The sequence below is a fragment of the Aythya marila genome (assembly GCF_965140915.1).
Source record: "Aythya marila genome assembly, chromosome: 1".
NCBI lineage: Eukaryota > Metazoa > Chordata > Aves > Anseriformes > Anatidae > Aythya > Aythya marila.
The window spans coordinates 74,720,980-74,742,402 of NC_139042.1; the positions used below are offsets into that span (position 1 = coordinate 74,720,980).

The window sequence follows — 21,423 nt, forward strand, 5'->3', positions numbered from 1 at the left end:
GGGGGTTGGTCTGTTCTCCCACGTGCCTGGTGACAGGACGAGGGGGAATGGGCTTAAGTTGAGCCAGGGGAGTTTTAGGTTAGATGTTAGGAAGAACTTCTTCACTGAAAGGGTTGTGAGGCATTGGAACAGGCTGCCCAGGGAAGTGGTGGAGTCACCATCCCTGGAAGTCTTCAAAAGACGTTTAGATGTAGAGCTTAGGGATATGGTTTAGTGGAGGGCTGTTAGCGTTAGGTTGGAGGTTGGACTCGATGACCTTGAGGTCTCTTCCAACCTAGAAAATTCTGTGATATGAGAAAACAGAGATGACTTCAGTGGATCTTCCTGAGAATGGGAGAATTACATGTTTCTAAAAGATTATAGGAAAAATAGTGAATTACACATATGCCTAGAGCCTATGATAAATAGAATAAGGAGCAAGTTTTAATGCAGAATCTTTCTTTAATGTTTTTAAGGGAAGATTCAGGACTTTATGATGAAGAAGTTATTACATACGTATCATTTCTACTAATCAAACTTTACTAACATCCAGTAACTTCTCTTGTATCTCACTCACTGATATTCAGTGCTACCTTGTAGGCTGAGTTCACACTACAAAATTCATAGCTAAGCTAAGAAACATGCAATAGCCTGGCTAAAGTTAAAAGGTGATTTTGTGCCTGTACACTTCTAGTTCTGGCCACCAAGTATTATACACATTTGCTTTTTAGAGTGCTAGGAGATATTCTCATATGTATTATTTATTCATAATTCATTCATTTGAATTTCTAGAGTGTCTGAAAAGAACAGCTTTTTCAACAGGGAAAAAAATAAACAAAAAAATTAACGTCATCCTATTTATTATTTTGCACTGCCCCATAATAGCAGGAATTCACGAGCTATGTCAGCAATGCATCCTAAGTACTGGAATCACACCTTGCTAAACGCAGTCTAGAAATGTCTTCAGACCCACTGCAGAGCAAGAAAAGTAAAATCTTTATGAATTAAGGAAAAAGTTTTAGTCAAGAACTTTCCTGAGAAAACAACAGCTGGTGTATGCTGTGGTAACTAGGACAGTTCCCAGGGAAACCTATGAACTGGAAGACTGAACTCATCAATTTCAGCAGTGTTCAAAAGGCTGTTTTTCCCATTTTTTTTGAGGAAATATTCTATACTGTGGACAAGATAAGGGCAACCCTCTCCTCTGGTCTGCTTCAGAAGAAACCTTTAGTCCCAGGTTGATACTAAATTGTCTATGGAGACAATTTTTCTTCATGTTCTAGGAGTGAGACCTGGAACAACTTTTCAAATTATGCTTTGCAAAAGATTAACTGGAAGAGATGTTTAGTTCCTGTGAAACAGACACTGGCTGCTCAGATGATGCAATTTTAGACGTGTTTCTCAAAAGAACTATAAAGTTAGAAAGGGAGACTCCTAATGTGTTTGGCACCTCATCTTGGTTAGAAGGCAGACAAGTGAAAATATCTGGATCTCAAGTCAACTGATATACCCTTTCAGTTTTCATTTACTGTCATCACTTAAGGGTATGTCTGAATGGAACAACTGAACTAATTTGGATACACAAATACAATGACATAATTCATCCTTCTCCCGGTCACCCTACATAAACTAACAGTAAAATCTGTCATACATAATCTTAAATTGTCAAGGGAGTGAACTCCACTTTGGCTGTAAACCTGAGCACACAATGTCAACACAGGAACAGCGTTTCCAAGCTCTCATGCAGAGGTTGGTGGATTTACAGCATTGAAACAGTTACCCAGTAGACCCACCATTGTCCGGGGGTGCCATCCCCACCACAAAATACACCTTCCAAGGGAGGGTTTATTCTGCTTCACATGGAGTTTGGCCACTATACAGCACAGGATGAAAGGATAAGGGGGATACTGAGAGACCAAAACCTTGCATGTAAGAGACTCCAAAGGAGCACTCAGAGAAAACTGCAAGGAAATAATCTGTGAAAAAGCACACCAAGTAAACATGCACACTAGAAATACAGAATCACAGAATCACCTAGGTTGGAAAAGACCTCAAGATCATTGAGTCCAACCTCTGACCTAACACTAACGAGTCCTCCACTAAAATATATCGCTAAGTTCAACATCTAAACATCTTTTAAAGACTTCCAGGGATGGTGACTCCACCACTTCCCTGGGCAGCCCATTCCTAACAACCCTCTCAGTGAAGAAGTTCTTCCTAACATCGAACCTAAAACACCCCTGGTGCAACTTAAGCCCATTCCCCCTCATCCTGGCAGGGATGTGGGAGAACAGACCAACCCCCACCTTGCTACAGACTCCTTTAATGTACTTAAAGTACATTAAAGTGATAAGTGATAAGGTTGCCCCTGAGCCTCCTTTTCTCCAGGCCAAACAATCCCAGCTCCCTCAGCCGCTCCTCAAAGGCCTTGTTCTCCAGGCCCCTCACCAGCTTCGTCGCCCTTCTCTGGACTTGCTCGAGCACCTCGATGTCCTTCTTGTAGCGAGGGGCCCAAAACTGAACACAGTACTCGAGGTGCGGCCTCACCAGAGCCGAGTACAGGGGGACGATCACTTCCCTAGAACTGCTGGCCACACTGCTTATGCAAGACAGGATGCTGTTGGCCTTCTTGGCCACCTGCTGGCTCATATTCAGCCAACTATCCACCAATACTTCCAGGTCCTTCTCCACCAGGCAGCTTTCCAACCACTCATCTCCCGGCCTGTAGCTCTGCTTGGGGTTATTGCGCCCCAGGTGCAGGCCCCGGCACTTGGCCTTGTTGAACTTCATGCAGTTGACCTCAGCCCATCGGTGCAGCCTATCCAGATCCTCCTGCAGAGCTTTCCTACCCTCAAGCAGATCGACACATGCACCTAACTTGGTGTCATCTGCAAACTTACTGAGGGTGCACTCGATCCCCTCATCCAGATCATCGATGAAGATATTAAAGAGGACCGGCCCCAGCACCGAGCCCTGGGGGACGCCACTAGTGACTGGCCTCCAACTGGACTTGACTCCATTCACCACGACTCTTTGGGCATGGCTATCCAGCCAGTTTTTAACCCAACGAAGCATATGCCAGTCCAAGCCAAGAGCAGTCAGTTTCTTGAGGAGTATGCTGTGGGAAACGGTGTCAAAAGCCTTACAGAAGTCAAGGTAGACCACATCCACAGCCTTTCCCTCATCCACCAAGCGTGTCACTTTGTCATAGAAGGAAATCAGGTTCGTCAAGCAGGACCTGCCTTTCATAAACCCTTGCTGACTGGGCCTGGTTGCCCAGTAAGTGCCGCGTGATGACACTCAAGATAATCTGCTCCGTGAGCTTCCCTGGCACTGAGGTCAAACTGACAGGCCTATAGTTCCCCGGGTCTACCCTCCGGCCCTTCTTGTAGATGGGCGTCACGTTTGCTAGCCACCAGCCTACTGGGACCTCCCCTGATAGCTAGGACTACTGATAAATGATGGAAAGCGGCTTGGCCAGCTCCTCCGCCAGTTCTCTCAGTATCCTCAGGTGGATCCCATCTGGCCCCATCGACTTGCGTACATCCAGGTACCATAGCAGGTTGTCAACCATTTCCTCATGGATAATGAGGGCCACATTCTGCTCCCCATCCCCTTCCACCAGCTCAGGATACTGGGTATCCAGAGAGCAACTGGTTTTGCTGCTAAAGACTGAGGCAAAGGAGGCATTAAGCACCTCCGCCTTTTCCTCATCTTTTGTAACTAAGTTCCTCCCCACATCCAGTAAAGGATGGAGATTCTCCTTAGTCCTCCATTTTGCACTGATGTATTTGTAAAAACATTTTTTGTTGTCTTTGACGGCAGTAGCCAGATTGAGCTCCAGATGAGCTTTGGCCTTTCTAATTTTGTCCCTGCACTGCCTCATAACATCCTTATTGTCCTCCCGAGTGGCCCGCCCTCTTTTCCAAAGATCATAAACCCTCTTTTTTCTTCTAAGCTCAAGCCACAATTCTCTGTTCAGCCAGGCCGGTCTTCTTCCCTACCGGCTCGTCTTTGGGCACGTGGGGACAGACCACTCCTGTGCTATTAAGATTTCCTTCTTGAAGAGTGCCCAGCCTTTCTGGACTCTTCTGCATTTCAGAACCACCTCCCAAGGGACTCTACCAACCAGTGTCCTGAACAGTTCAAAGTTGGCCCTCCGGAAGTCTAAGACAGCAGTTTTACTAGTCCTCTTCCTGGCTTCTCCAAGAATGGAGAACTCTACCATTTCATGGTCACTCTGCCCAAGACATTTTCCAACCACCACATCTCCCACCAGTCCTTCTCTGTTTGTGAAGAGAAGGTCTAGTGGGGCACCTCCCCTGGTAGGCTCACTAACCAGGGCTCACATACCCATAAGGTTAGAATCTAGCTGCCCCGTACCTTCAACAAGGGTATTCTAACTGCCTGGCTATGCAGGAATGAGAATCAACAAATCAGATGACATAGGCTCTAACTCATTAACGCCTTCATCTGAATTCAATAATGAGTGGTAATTACATCAGTACAGACAAGAAAGTTAAATGGCTTCAGAAGAAAAGGCCCAAATTCTTCCTTCTACTCAGAAATATACCAGCAGCTTGAGAGGGTAGTGGAATGAGTAGTGGAACAACATTCTCTTCCCTCATTCTCCTCTCTTACTCCACAAGCGGCCACTGGCACAAGCAGCATTTGCTTCTGTACAGCACACAACACACATTGAACAATGGTCATCTACTACAAATGCCACTTCATTTGTGCCACTGACTGCAGCCTAATGCTTTGAAAATCGGGTGTACCATGACCATTATAATCACAGGTCCTATAACTAGAAAAAGCACATACCTAGCAATATGCTAAAGTAGCTGGTAAAAACTGTCCAAGGAGACAAGACAGCAGAGAACGGGTATGTCACAATAGTTTAAAGTGTGTGAAAGTGTTTCAGATGAGGAAAAACTGGTAATGTAGGCCTATTCAAAGAAAAGACTAGAGCCAAGGTTAAAGAGACAACAATTCATGCACATTTGAACTACGTTGAAAAATGTCTATGCATTTTTGCATTTAAAGCTTTTGTTACTTCTAAAATAAAATGTCTTATTTGCAAATTGTAAACATTCAAAAAAAAGTACATGTCAATTTATTTAAAAAATGGAAAAGGGGCAGATTATGATGACTAAATTACATGACTTCAACAGCAGGTATCCCAATTTACAGTTCAATACACCATTCAGAATGACTGTTTGTGCCTTTGTAATTTCTGTACCTTATTTAGAGTTCTCTTAATAAATTCAATCTCCAGCTATACATAAGAAACAACAAAAACACCACTAATAAAATAACTAGTTATCTGAAAACCGTAATGACTGAAATACGTATACGGGGTGAAGTTAATGGAAAAACAAAGGAGAAACATTTAAATAATAATACTTAAAAAAAAAAAAATCACAGAATGGTTAGGGTTGGAAGGGACTTTGAAGACCATCTAATTCCAACCCCCTGCCACAGGCAGGGACACATCCCACTAGATCGGATTGCTCAAAGCCCCATCCAATCTGGCCTTAAACACTTCCAGGGACGGAGCACCCATAGCTTCTCTGGGCAATCTGTTCCAGTGCCTCATAACCCCCAGTTGTAAAAAAAAAATCCTTCCAAATATCTAATCTAAATCTACCTTCTTGTAGTTTAAAGCCATTACCCCTTGTCCTGTTACTATACTCCCTGACAAAGAGTCCCTTTCTAGCTTTCTTGTAGGCCCACTTTAAGTACTGAAAGGGCACAATGAGGTCTCTCTGGAGCCTTCTCTTATCCAGGGTGAACAACCCCAGCTCTCTCAGCCTGTCTTTGTAGGAGAGAGTGTAGAGTGCTCCAGCCCTCTGATCATCTTTGTGGCCTCCTCTGAACTCATTCTAATATGTCCGTGTCCTTTTCGTGCTGGGGGCCCCAGAGCGAAATTCAACACTCCAGGTGCAGTCTCACAAGAGCAGAGCAGAGGACGGGAATCAACTCCCTCGACCTGCTGGCCACACTTCTTTTGGTGCAGCCCAGGATATGGTTGGCTTTCTGGGCTGCAAGTGCACATTGCTGGCTCATCACATTGAGCTTCTCATCAACCAACACCAAGTCCATTTGTTCCATCCATTCTCTACACAGTTCGTATTTGTGCTTGGGATCGTCCCAGTCCAGGTGCAGGACCTTGCACTTGGCCTTGCTGAAAATCATGGAGTTTGCACAGGCCCACCTCTCCAGATACCTCTTGATAGCATCCCATCCCTCCAGCATGTCAACCACCCCACACAGCTTGGTGTCATTGGCAAACTTGCTGAGGGCGTACTCAATCCCAGTGTTATGTCACCAACAAAGATGTTAAATAGCACCAGTCCCAATACCAAGCCTTGAAGAACACCACTCGTTAATGATCTCCACCTGGACATCGAGCCATTGACTGCAATTCTTTGAGTGTAACTATCCAGACAACTGCTTACCCACAGAGTGGTCCACTCTCATCCACAGAGATTATATAGTTTATATATAGCTTTTATCATTGGGGACAGTGTCAAATGCTTTGCACAAGTCCAGGCAGATGATGTCAGCTGCACTTCCCCTATCCACCAATGCTGTAATCCCGTTGTAGAAGGCTACCAGATTTATCAGGCACAGTCTGCCCTTAGTGAAGCCATGTTGACTTCACTGATGAAGGGATAAGAAATAAAATTTTGTTTTTTTTTTTACACCTACTTTTTACACAAGCTCACAGTAGTGGTGGTCACATTAAGTGCCTTATCCGTCTTCTAACCCTTTGTTTTCCTTGTACAATATAGACTAATATTGCAACATGTTCTCAATGTTCTGAATTTCCATTACTTTCTCAACACATCTTTTGTAGGAAAAAAATTCTCTTTGAACTTTTTTTTTCTACGACAGAGTCCACTGAGACTCATAATTTCTAATGCCATTTAATTTTTAATGATCTCTCACTAGATTTGGTACAGAGATTATTCATAACTGTGGGATCAATTAATTAATTAGAAATGGAATAGACCGCAAAGAAATACAGTGTTTTAAATTAATACAAAAGTTTAAATCATTTGGAATTTTTTAAATAGAACAGGCTGAGTCTTCATAAAAGAGTTATGTCCACTTATCTTACTCCAACGTTCTCTTCTTTTTAATGGAAGGATACAAATGGTATTTGTTTTTAACTGCACCACTAAAGAGATCTTTTATTTTACAGAAAGAGTATATGCAAAACAACCAAAGTATTGGAAAGAAAGGCCTTAACCCTCCACATCTTGAAGCACATAAATAATTAATTCATGTGCTTTTAATGACATGAATATATTGAAAGTATGTTTACATGTTTGCATGAGAATGTCTGAAGTTTGAGCTCTAGAGCCATTTTTATTCAGTAGCATAAAATTTATTGTCATGAAACAAAATTTCCTCAAGATAGCATTGAAAACTGATAGTTGGTATATTTTAAGTATACATACATGGCAATAGAAAGGTTTTTAAAACTTGTTTCTTAAAGGATGCTCATTAAAAACAAAGAATAATATTCTAATATTTATAAATTCCAAAAGCATGTTTTAAAGTAATTTAAGTTCTTTAATTCAAACTGGAACAAAAAACATCATTTATCAAAAACACTTTTGTTTTCTTACTTTTTTTCAGATCAAGCTGGTGAACTGTATAGCTAAATTTACCAAGTTTCAAAGCACTGTCATCAATGAAACTCTGCTTTTGCAGCACATTCTAAAGGTTCCTTTAAAAGGGATTCCCTTTGTAAAAATCTGAACCATAGCAAAATAGTAAATAATTAATTCTAAGAGAATTTGAAATAATTTGTTATCCAAATTATGTTCATATAAAGGTGGGAAATAATGATGATAAAAACACTTTTCTTTTTGTGTGTGTGTGTAGGTAATAGTCTAAATAAAATATATGAAAAGGAAAACAATGTTTGGAACACTGTGGACTGAAATATCTAAAATATTCAAACACAAATTGTTTCTCAGGTTACATATGTACAGCTCCATCTGGTTTGGACACAAGTTTCAATTGTGTATTTTAAAGCAGAATTTGGCATATATTAAAATTAAAAAAAACACCTTAATTTAGTAAAAGACAAAAACTGTAGTATTCAACTGCAGATCATATTCTGATTACCTGACAGATTTAATTAATAATTCATATGACTATGTGTCATATGTATTAATAGTGTTGTAAGTTCATATAAAACTTCATGTATCAAAAGACAGTAAGGCTTAGGCTGAATTTACAGTATGTATCTTGTTTGAAATTTCTGTTGTCACCATTATGCTTATTAAATCCCTAGTTAATTAAAGAGTGAAAAAAAAAAAAAAAAAAAGCCAACATTTAAGAAATTCCCAGATGGACAACTTCTACTTCCCTTCAGTTATACTAAAGAAGCCATCATATGCATTTTTATCTGATTTTAGAACTGCCTCCTTATAGAAGGCTGTCTGAGGCTGATATATCACTACGGCTAAGTTCTGGATTTGGTCTTCTAGAGCTATGTTGTATTTTTGGCTTGGATTATTATAGCAGTTTTGAAGTATGTCTCCTGATAGTCCTCAGTGGGTGTGTGATGTGTTTCACTGAACAGTTTTTGGGTGTACTAGATTGTTTTAGTGGGAAGTTAACTGGAAGTTCTCTGCAGGTACATATTAAATGATCTCCAACCTTGTTTGCATGTGGGGTGGGTATTTTAATTTTTTTATATTGTTTTGGTTTTTGTTTTCATGATTTTATCTCTTAAAATTACAATCATATTGTGACCTTTCTGAAATAGAAACATGAACTAGGAGCATTGGGAAAGCTGTCCCTCTAGATATTGGGCTCCTCACATGTGCAGATGACTAAACTGGGAGGAGCTGTTGACTCCATCAAGGGCAGAGAAATCATGACAAATTAGAGGTCCTGGCAATATAATATACAATACACAAAAATATAAACACACCACAATATAAAGTTTAACAAAAGCAAGTGATGGATTTTGTACCTGGGATGGGGTAACCCTGGCTATACAGACAGAGGGACAAAAGGCTAGCAGGGCAAGCAGCCCTGTAGAAAGGGATCTGGGGGTTCTGGCTGGTGGCAAGTTGAACGTGAGCCAGCAGTGTGCCCTGGAAGCCAAATAGGCCAACTATTGCCTGGGATGCAACACACACAACAGCACTGCTAGCCAGTCAAGGGCAGGGATTATCCCACCCTGCTGGTACACCTTTACTTAGAGTACTGTGTGCAGTTTTGGGTTCCACGGTATAAAAAGGACATAAAACTATTAAAGAGCTTCCAAAGGAGGGTAACAAAGATGGTGAAGAGGACAAGACATATGAGGAGCAGCTGAGGTCCATTGGTTTGTTCAGCCCAGAGCAGAGGAGGCTGAGGGGAGGCCTCATAGCAGCCTGCAGCTCCCTCATGAGGCAGGCACTGAGCTCTGCTCTCTGGGGTCAGCGACAGGACCCGAGGGAACAGCATGGAGCTGGAACAGGGGAGGGTCAGGCTGGTTGTTAGGAAAAGGTTCTGCACCCAGAGGGTGGTCAGGCACTGGGACAGGCTCCCCAAGAGCCTTGGTCACAGCACCAAGCCTGCTAGAGTTCAAGAAGCATTTGGTCAACACTCTCAGACAGATGGTCTCATTTTTGGGTGCTCCTGTGTGGAGCTATGAGTTGGATGCAATGACCCTTTTGGGTCCCTTTCAACTTAGGATATTTTTATGATTCTATATATAATGTTTGTCACTACCAACATTGACATTACATTTCCTTCCCCGTCCTTCAGATATGACACCAAATGTGTGACCAAATATGTCCTGTCTTTATATCAATTCTCAATACCTTTTGCTCTTTTGCTTTCAGAATTATAGAACATCTTACACCAACACCTCCAACCAACTGAAATGTATGCAATAAGCACCTTTGTCATCCTGTTTCACAAAAAGAGATGCCACACAGCATTACAGGAGCATAACTTGATCTTATATGCTCTGGACATACAGTTAAAGAAGCAAGAATAATTTTCTATGAAAGCAACATTAAGCTGCGGTTTCAAGATGGAGCAAGAGAGAACTACAAAAACAGTGTAACAAAACTTTGCTACGTGTTTTTAACTTACCTCTCACTTTCTCCAAAATCCTGGGCTATTGCTTCCCAATATTTGCTCTCAGGTAAGCATTAATATATTCTAAATACATAACTACTGGACTCTGTTGTAGATTTACAGCCTTACTACTCAGAATCTGCAGAGTTCTGCAGCATTTAGAATATACCATACAAGGCCTACACACACAAAAACCTAACATATCCACACAGCAGTCATCTGCATGAATATGGTCAAGTATATTGGGGGTAACTTTTTCAAGTGAAGTTGATACACATACATAGAATGACGAGAGGATGTGCAAGAGAAAAAAAAAAAAAAAAAAAAAAAAAAAAAAAAAAAGATGGTTAACACTGTTCATAGTATGCTACATTCACTGCAACGTATTTCACCAATTCCCAGACAGCAAAAATACTATTTGGGCTCCGGATGAGAATTTAAAGCATGAAAGGCTGAGGAATCTTAGCTAATTGTTCCATATATATTTGTGTACACATTTCTTCTCAACAACCCTACTGAGAAATCAGTAATCACAGTCTATCCCACTTAAAGCTGTTTCTTAAAAATTAGAATCTAATACATTTTTCTGCAGTAATGAAACTCCTAAACTTCAGAATTTATGTTTCATCAGGATAGACAAGAAGTGAAAAAAAAATATTTTAAGAAGAATGGCAATTTGGTTTGAAATATAAGTGAACACATCACTTTAACTGACTACCAATTTATCTTTCAGATATTCTCCCTACAGATTTCTATTTCAAAATCAAGTCTGGAAAGTTATATATGAGTGAGAATCTACACATCTCTACTACTTGAGAAAGATTGCTCAAACTGATCTGTTTTAAATCAGAAAAAAAAAAAAAGAAAAGAAAGAAATACAATCTCAAAGATTTAGAATGCAAGAGGAAAGAGATGGCTTAGAAAAATATATACCCTCTTTACAAAGAAGTATCTTTAATGTTCAGATATTTAAAAGGTAAATCAGCTGCAGAAGTATGAAAAGCAAACTGATCTATCTTTAAATAACTGTTTCTGAACTTTGAGTAGTGAAGTTATGCTTGCAGATTTATGCAGAGAGAGAAAAATCATTAAAGTTTCCTATTACTACACAGTATCATGCAGTAAATCAGAGCAATCTGCATTACAAACTTTATATACACTGATAGGGAATAATAACACTTTCCAACAACCTCTAGCTTAAACAATATAAACATCGGGGAAAAAAAAAAGAGGTTGCTGACTTTTCAAATGTTTGTATTAAATCTTAACCTAAACATTTATCATAGTCAATCAATCAATAAATAAAAACCGAAACGTAGCCTGGACAGTATACCCCTAACTTTTCAGTTCATTTATTCCCTCCCCTCCTTACCTTCTCTGGAGCTGCAGGAGGGTGAAATCTCTTTGCACAAACTAGAAATCCATCAGGCTGTGGTTTGCCACTCTTCACCTCAGGGTCATCTCCCAACACAATATGATGAAAAAGACCGAAGAAGTCTTTGTGTCTGGCTGTTTTCATCTGAAATGTCACTTCAGCTGAGCTAGTGGCAACAGCTATGGGTATGTTGTGCTTGTGTAAATGCCGGATCAGCTTATCAACCCCTGCAAGACAAATACATTATATGTATATATGCATATCCATAGGTATTCGTATTAATATTTTTTCTTAATTACAACACATTTGGCAATACTTCAACAATGTTGTCATACTGAATATAATATTTTACTTTGATCATTTAAGTGTCAAAGAGAATTCTTGTTATGTATGAAATGTTCTTGCTCCATGCAAAGATCATAGAATATTCCTCAAGGTATATATTTATTCTGTTATCACAATGTTTTTCTCAAAATACGCCAAAGATTACTTGAATATCATTGTATACCCTTCCCAATCTCGTTCAGTAAGGTCCTCAACATTATATATGTTCATTATTTCAAATTCTCTGTAAGTGGAAGAAAAACACAGGAAAACAGTTCCTTTTCACACATACACCTGGAGTTATGCTCCTAGAAAACAAACAAAAATACATAGATAGATAGATGGATCAAGGTCAAAAAATATGCTCTTCTCACTGACTGGTACAGTCTTTAATTTCTGAAGCAGGTAACCAACTGGCTTAAACCAGCCCCTAAGAGTGCTCAGTTTCTCTTTAGCAATTACTAGAGAAAGTAACTGGGCAGAATAGAGGAGTTGTCAATCACAGTTGTTAATACCAGAGCTTTATCTATTGATGCTGTGAACCCAGAGTAATGAACACCTTGAACATAATAGGTAGAAACTTCAATCTGATCCAATCTTCTAGTGAAGGTTAATGTAGGGAAAAGTGGAAACATGGCAGCCTATGTAAGAAGAAAACATGCTTCATTATTCAGTGCAAGTTTTGAGTTTCTTGTGCAAAGGTTTCAATGTTTCTTCACAGCAGCATTCTGAATGCAGGTTACCTCTCTTCAGATAACTAATTTTCTTCAGTCCCACAGCTTCAGCTCATCTGTCAGTATATGTTTACTCTACACTTCTATTGGAGGTAGCCAGCTACAGAAAAGCACTGTTGCTGAAAGGTCATTTCTTCAGGGTCATTTCTTTCTCTTATATTCCCTCAGCTCTTCTCATGATTCCAGTGTGTAAATATGTCTGTGTGCATGTTTACTTTCTCTTTTTGACTGTCCTAGCTAAAAGGGAGCTAGAATGCAGCTGTCCTTAACACCTTCAGACAGCAAAGATATATATTACTCGGAAAATGCACTTCAAAAATGTCTTTAAAATGATTTCTTGAATATGTGCAAACAGCAAAATAGATTAGAAAAAATTAAATATACAATAGGAAAATCAGCTGTGCAGAAAAAAAATAAATTGCATATGGAAGAATAGCTTGCGTAACTTAGCAAGATGAAGACAGCAGCAGTAGAAAAATATTTTCATTCAGTGTTTATTATTTATTTTGAAAAACTATACATCAACAAAATCCATTTTTTGTTTGAGTCAATTACCACCAATATAGCTCTAGACAGTTACCACCACATTGAATTACTAATATGATTACTGTGTTAATTCCTAATAATTCTTTATTAGGAAGATAATATCTTTTTTAGTATCTTCCTTTTGCCTTTTTTTCTCAAAAAAAAACCAACAACCACAGGTGGGGAACTGATTGAAAGATACAGAAGCAGCTTCCACTGGCACATACTTTGTTGCTAAATTCACCTACAGCTACAAAGCACTTTCAAATGAAGACTTCAGTTACATCAAAAACAACAAATCAAAAACGCAATGTCTCTGAAGAAGTACAATGGAAGTTCTTGTGAACTCACTAACTTCTAACTTACTTACTACCATGTAAGGTATCAAGGTCCATCCACCACAGAAGGACCCACCTGCTACGCTTCTTCAGACCATCCTCTACCCCTCCCGCTGAAAGTTCAGCTACATAGAGCAATTCATTTTTTTTCTTCTAGTCTTAAAGCAGTCATTGATTAAAAACAATAACAACAACAAAAAAGAAAGAACAAAAGAAATAAAGTTCCCCATTTTTCCAGCGTGAGGATATAGTCTTGATGTACTACATAAATAGTGACAAACCTAGAGAGCACAGCATAATTTCCTTCAAGAAATCATAACAAGATCAGGAATATATATGTTACTTTGTTATACTTTATTTCCAAATGTACTCTTTTCATCTTAAATCATCCAAAAGGTAAATGATGTTTCTTTCCTCTATCCCTAATAAGATCAAAAACAGACACAGAAGCTTACTACATTTCATACGCCATAGTTACGCACTGATGGCTACTGGAAAGAAATTAGGTAAAAAGAATTCTAAGCTAAATTTAGGTAAGGAAGCAAAAAAGGAGGATCAACTTTAAACATCAGCATGTTTAAAAACAGATTAATCACAAATGTCAATGAAGTTAGCAACTCTGAGGGAGAAAAAAAATACAATAAAACCTAAACCAAGAGAAAGGAGTGATTTCTCCTGAGACCACAAACACATTTTGGGAAAAAAAAAAAAAAAAAAGAGATCAATACTTTTTTTCTGAAAGGTGCACCATATAGAATGTATACATTATTTTATTTTATTTTTGAAGGAAATATTATTCCTCCACTAGTCTCCTAATGTGCTCTTCATTCTCTTTAGAGTCTGCTGAAACCACAGTAACAACTAACACATTGGATCAACTGAGAAACTTAAATTAAGACTTACCCTGAACAACAACAAAATCCTTGGGCTAACTCACATTTTCCTTCTCAGTGACCAATACAAACATGAAGTGTAAAAGTTCAGGAAACCAAAAAATGCTATGCTAAAATCATTTGTCTAAAATAGTTCCTTTCTAATTATTTATGTGCTGTTACAACATTGTATTCTACATGATTTTCCCCTCCCAACCCCGAGGTTGGAAGGGAGCTCTGGAGATCATCCGGTCCAGCCCCCTTGCTCAAGCTGAGTCACCTAAAGCTGGCTGACCAGGACCACACCAGGCAGCTTTTGAAGATCTCCAGGGAGGAAGACTCCAAAACCTCTCTCTGGGCAACCTCAACCTGCACAGCAAAGTGTTTCCTGATGTTCAGATAGAAACTGTTTGTGCCCACTGCCTCTTGTCCTGCCACTGGGCACCACTGAGCCCAGCCTGGCTCTGTCATCTCAGCATCCTCCCTTCAGGTATTCATACTCCTTGATGAGATCCCCCCGAGCCTCCTATTCTCCAGACTGAGCAGTCCCAGCTCTCTCAGCCTATCCTCAAAGGAGCTATGCACCACTCCCTTGTTCAACCTGGTAGCCCTACATTGGTCTGTTTCCAGTATGTCTCTTGTACTGGGAGCCCCAGAACTGGACACAGCACTCTAGGTGTGGCCTTATCGAGCTGAGTAGAGGGGGAGGATCACCTTTTTTGACCTGTTGGCAACACTTGGCCTAATGCAGCCAAGAATACTGTTAGCCTTCTTAGTAGCAAGTGCACATTGCTGACTCATGTTCAATTTGCCCTTTTCTGTCACCCTGCTTTCCAGCTGGGTGGCCACAGGTGCTTGGGGTTGTTCCTGCCCAGGTGTAGGACTCTACATTTCTCCTTGTTGAACTTCATGACATTCTTGTCAACCCACCTCTCGAGCTTGTTGGGGTCCCTCTGGATGGCAGCATGGCCCTCTGGTGCCATCCCTCCAGCCAGGCCCTCCAATTCATATCATCTGAGGGTGCACTCTACCCCATCATCCAGATTGTTAATGAAGGTGTTAAAACAGGACTGGACCCTGTACTGACCCCTGGGGTATACTACTTGTTGCTGGCCTCTAACTAGACTTTGCACCACTCACCACTACCCTCCAGGCTTGGCTACCCAGTCAGCCTTTTCAATCCACCTCATTGTCTGCTCATCCAGCCCATACTTCAACAGCATCTCTACGAGGACCTTATGGAGGACAGTATCAAAGGCCTTACACGAAGCCCAGGAAGACAATATGCACTGCTCTCTCACTTTCAGTTATCTCCTCTTTTTAGTTATCACATTTTATACTAAAATGGCATTATTCATTATGAAGTAAAAATTAATAATACATTTGTAATACCTGTAACCTAACTCAATTTGATGGAAAACAAAGTAAACTTTGATTTTCCTTTTAGTTTTATAAAAATGTGACCTGTTTCATACAAGATATTTCAGAATGGTAAATGACATACACATTTTTGCTAGACTTTATTCAGCATACTTCCAAATTGCCCTATCATCCCTTTTCCTCTGTTTGTCTACCACTGCACAGGACACTGTTCTTAACATGCATCACTACTGGAGTTTCAGAGTGAAATCTATTTCCTGCAGAATGCCTCCAGACAAATATGGAGATAATATAAAGCTGTTCTATTTTTTTTTCCTTGTACAGATTTCCAACCAAACTTCTGTCTTATAAAACATTTTATATATATATATTTTTCTCTTTTCCTGAAGTGAAGTTTGTGTGAACGTGTTCTAGTAGACTATAAAAATGTTTTGAGATAGAAAGGAAAATAATGTTCATCACAAACAGGGCAAATATATGAGATGGGGAAAATGATTATTTATTCCACTTCAGTGAACCATAATTTGTTTCCTCAGTTCAACAGTTGAATGTTTTCCATTGTTCATATTTCTGCCTGCAGTCTATTCACTTGAAACCATAACTACACCATCAGGCAGACAATTGCACACTAAGCTCTGCCAGTATCTTAACCTGAAAATTCCCTGTTTGATGGTCTTCTTGGTATGGTCAAAATCCTACAGTCTTGTGGCTTCAGGAATACAGCTGGCTTGCGTACAGCAAGCAGAGTGCAAGAACAGTACCACATAAATACTAGGCCTGTAGGGACAATCCCAAAGTCTTTCCTAAGCGTCTATTACAATCCTAAAAAGATGAACATTAACTATGTATGAGAAAACCCCTAAAAAATTAATGGAAGTCCCCGGGGCCTTCTCTTGAACATGGGCTGTATACAGGATCACAGGAAGCTAGTATAATAAAATTCACAAGCTATCTCTTAAGCTTCAAAATTAGATCTCAAATAAGCAAACAGTGGCATTTTCAGGGGCAAATCCGTTCATGAAATCACCATGTACCACACCTCCTGTTCATCTTCCTTGCATGCCTCCTATGTACTAATTACATCTAAACACTATTTAACAATATTTTACCTATTATGCAACCCCCTGCTGTAATTTTGGAGCTTGTCTATGCTATGTAGTCTATGCTAATATAACTATTTTTGCAGTCTTTTAACTGAGATGCAGCGTATTCTGCAGAAGAAACAAGGCTACAGAGTTGTATTGTTTAGACAACACTGTCTTGATCACTGAAATTTTTGTTGGAAAAGGTATACTGGTCACCATGCACTTTCTTCACATAGTTTGCCAATAAATTATGAGCCCAAATACAACTTTACTCTCTTTTTTGCAGACTTTCAGCACTCCCCCTAAGATGATCTTTGATACACCTATCACAGTGTTGCTCCTTATTCTCTGTTCCAGAGACAGAGTTAGCTTTCTACTCACACTAACAGCATGAGAGCAGAGGACACCTGACCTCAGGGTCATCAAAACTAAGGCAGTTCAGAGACCCAAATTCAAGTCTGCAACATATTACACAAAACAAGTAGTCTGTGAGGTTTCAGTAAGTATTTGAAATAAAAGATTTACTGCTGAGAACATGGATAAAGGAAACCAAAGTGCACCATGCATTGTGTAAATTAGCTATGTACATGCATTATGCATGTCTTGTATGATTTATGTCCAGTTGTGCACAAATGGAAATCTTAAGGATAAATATAGCAACTACATTAAAAGACTGCTCCTCTTTTTCAAAATCATTTGCAGTTACTACACTGAACATAATATCAGACCCAACTTTAAGCTCTTCAAGATTTCATCACTCTTTTTAATCAAAGAAAAGCTAACATTGTCACTCAGGGCTTTGTCAAGTTGATTGGATTTCTAGCCAATTCAATGATAATCCTTTAAGATCATAAAAGCAATTCTACAGTAAAAACCTCAGCAGCATCAAAACACAAAAAACACCCAAAGAGGAAAAATATCTTACTGAGAACAATAAAAAGCTGTCTGTTCATCTAAGGAAAAAAAAATAAAATTTAAATCAGTTTGTATGTAGTCTGTTGTGTTACAACAGCTCCAAGCCCATCACCACAGCACTATTCATTATCTGCACGTTCTCAATCCTCAAGTGAATTTAGCATTGCTGCTGTTATGATGATAAAGTGATGGAGGTGGGGCTATCCACCACTTGGTGTAATTGTCATGAATCTCATGAGACTGTGGAAATGTATCTCTCATATCCACCTGTTTCTTTTTTGTTCTGAGATACCATTTTAAAAATGCTATTTGTAATAGTACATTATTCTTTCACTGAGCTACAAAACTGGAGATGGAAACTAATAACCTACACCCCAAATTGGAAGGTAGTTGGCTATTAATAAAGAATTCTATCTTCTCATCTTATTGCTCTCTAAAGAGTGCCAAAGACTCTTCTGTTGGCATAGAGTCTCCCTGTTCACCAAGCCAGTTAATCTTGCCATAGTCTGGACATCCTGACACATATATAGCCATGGAAAAAAATATAAGTTCTAAATTTTACATAATTCAACACCTCCAGCAACTGTATTGATAACTTCCTGGTGAAAGCATTTTTGGGTTGCAATTCTTCAGGACTTACTGCAATGGAGAAGTGTTTGAAACCAGCCAAACAGACCGGATCGTTCCCAGTTTGCAGCTAATTGATGGATCTCCATGGATTACAGGCTCCCTGAGACCAGCATGGCCTCACCAGAGTTTCCTACCATTAAAACAATAATAGTAAGGAAAAGAAAAAACAGACTTTCTACTATGTTGTATACCTGTTAAGGGCACAAACATTAATCAAGGAAACAACAGCTAAGCAAACTAGACTGCTGGTTGAATGGAACTGCTCAAGAAAAAAAGACGTAAGGCTTTAAAATAAGTTGTCACTGGAACTTGTATTTCTTTCCTTCTCTTTTTGTAATTTCTGACTGGCTTGATGTGGTACTAAAACTTAGCTATGAAATTACTTCCTCATGCTTGCAAAAGACAGCCAACCATAAGTGAATATGAAAATGGTTTCCATATCACATTCTGCACTGGCCGAACAGGAATTGCAAACAAGAAATCCCAGCTAGCAGGAAGATGATCCAGTGGTGGAAAACTTCTGAAAGGAGCACACAATCCTTAAGCATCTGTACCTTGTGATGGTGATGAGCCAAAAAGTGCAGACTGCTATGAAATAACGGCATTAATTTCATACCTGTGACATGATTGTAGTAGCTATTGGCAGCTGAGTTACCTTGAGTTAGATTTTTCTGGCTGTGTGTATATTCTGGGTTTGTGCTAAGCCCCAGTACACCTATACATGACATGTATAGGCAAATGTACATATGCATGGTTTTCTTGTTCCACTTGTCATTCCTTCTGATGATCTACTTCCCGGCAATGCAGTACAACGTTTGCAGAAACAAAAAGTCTGCTATGTTACTCTTGCAGATAACAATGTCTGCACTCTGACAGAAATATTTAGAAAAGCAGCACAAGCAGCAGCCCTGTCATTTTGTCAGCACTGTCTTGAATTAATTCCTTGCCACACTAAATCAAAACTAGCTTACCCTAGGATTCTTTCAGAACTAAAAATAACAATGAAAAACTCACAAATACTGGAAAAGTCCCTATTAGAAATGGATACATCCTCTTCATAGATTAACTTTGTACTTGACCATAGCTTGATGTATTGAAGCTTGCCAGTCAAGTTCAGCCATACTGAAATCTTCCAGCTTGCACTTTCATCCACTAATGTCTCTTAAAACCATTATAGAGTGGCATGGCTTTGATACACACTGTCAGGCAAAACTACCATACCATCCCTAACCATGGCTGACATATCTGTCACTTACTGGATTTGAAAATTAAAAAAAGAGTTGTACTACTGGCACAAACGTGTGCATAGCACATTCTATGTCCAGAAACAAGTGCTGCTTTCCTTGAGTTACTTTTTCAAATACTTTTTGTCACCATTTAGCACTGTTCTCCATCAATCCAAATTTAAATCTTATTTCTTGGAAAAGCTGTAGAAATGGATTGAAAATAGAACCTCACCTACCTATTAACTACCGAAAAATGGTCATGTCAGTCATCTTACACCATTATTAAATATCATGACAATTAACTTTTACTTTGGGGTATTTACCTACAACAACGTGAAATACAAGTTTAGTCAGAGAACTCTGTAAGCACAAGATGTCACCACAGCCTTACATCTTATACAACAGCTGCATTAAGTTCATTCTTAATTAAAGAACATTAAGAGACTATAAACCTCCGAAGATTATATAAATATCCTCACAAGAGACATGAGAAAGGTATTAGATTAAAAAAATCTGGTTATCAGATTGAAGCACAGGTTAGTCCTTAAATAAAACAAATACCAAGTAGCTAGTGCCATTTCTTTTTAGATTACTGACATTAACCTGTCTTTCTCAAAATTCATGGCAATTCAGCTTGTATCTCATATAATGCTACCAAGTACAAATGTTATTAATTCACTGACCAAGGCTGCCTTTGCTCCCCATAGTGGCCAGTAAGCATAAAGTATTTAAGTTCACATCAATTCTGCTTCAGAAAATTGCCTGAAGAGAGTTATCACATATATTTAGTTAAACTGAAAGGATAACCAGTTGAACAATTCTGGTTATGATAAAAACGTTCATATGCTTGTCCCAGTAAGAATTGTGTTTGTTTTGCCTATAATAGTCTAGCTTCAGTGAGCACAGAATTCACTTTTTGAAGTCAGGAACAGTGCAAAACTTAATGTTTCCTCTGGTTAATCTGTTCCATCATCTCTCTGCATCTCTTTTCAAGCCAGCTCACCCACTTTATCATAATCCTCAGCAGACATGGAATATCTACTGAAAGGCATCTACTATTTGTGCTGCTCCATTACCATGGCTCTTCTTTGAGCCTCCTAACACTTCCATCACCAACCTGTCCATCTGGCATTTTCTAAGCCCAGAATAAAGTGTTTTGTTTGTCTTACAAACAATATATGTGCAAAGTTAGTCCCAGAAGTTTGACGTGAAAAATGAAAACCAAATCCCTCCATCTTTCTTACTTCCATATAGATTTTAACTAGGCTTACAGTGTTAGGTGGATCTATGAGAGAGAAAGATGCAATTTCAAAAATCCTGCATATAAAAGGGATCAGCAAGATATATACATAAATTGGCTGCCCAAGAGGCTAAAGTGCTTAAAGCTACCAAACTACACCTTTTGTTCTTGATTCTTTTATTTCTTTTATTTGTTCCTAACATAACACATATTTTTAACATTCAGCCTCTTAATGCATTATAAAACTAGGTATAAAAAGGCAGCTAAAAATTAAAACATTACCATTAATGTGCTGTGACAAACAAGCATGCATTCTAAGAGAAAAAAATCTAAAAATTGGACTTATTTTACTGACACACAGTTATCTCACTTTAAAGTACATACAGATATATTTTATTTCTCTCTCTTTCCCATTCTTTTCCCCTATAGATTTTTGACATTTGCTCCAGGATGTTTAACATTGTACAAAAAGCCAACAGCAATTCCAGTTTCTAGTATTCCTTCTCTTATATGACTGAAGATTTTTCTCTAAGCATCCCACACATAAATGTAATAGAATATAGAAGTATGAATCTTATCTGTGGTGTGAATTCATCATCTTGCCTATATTGAGGCACCTGGTTTAAGCCACTCGTTTTGGCTTCCTGCACAACCACTGGTAAAAGACAAGTATCTTCAGGAAGTGGTTAAACTTACCTG

At 39.1% G+C, this 21,423-nt stretch overlaps 1 protein-coding gene across 1 annotated transcript in view; it reads right to left on the reverse strand.

The window, feature by feature from the left end:
- The window catches only part of PUDP (pseudouridine 5'-phosphatase), an 80,347-nt gene that overhangs the window by 30,628 nt on the left and 28,296 nt on the right, over nt 1–21,423 (reverse strand). Inside the window, exon 3 of the mRNA XM_082783426.1 lies at nt 11,453–11,682. Coding sequence (XP_082639552.1) covers nt 11,453–11,682 — 230 coding nt within the window. The remainder of the gene's footprint in view (nt 1–11,452; nt 11,683–21,423) is intronic.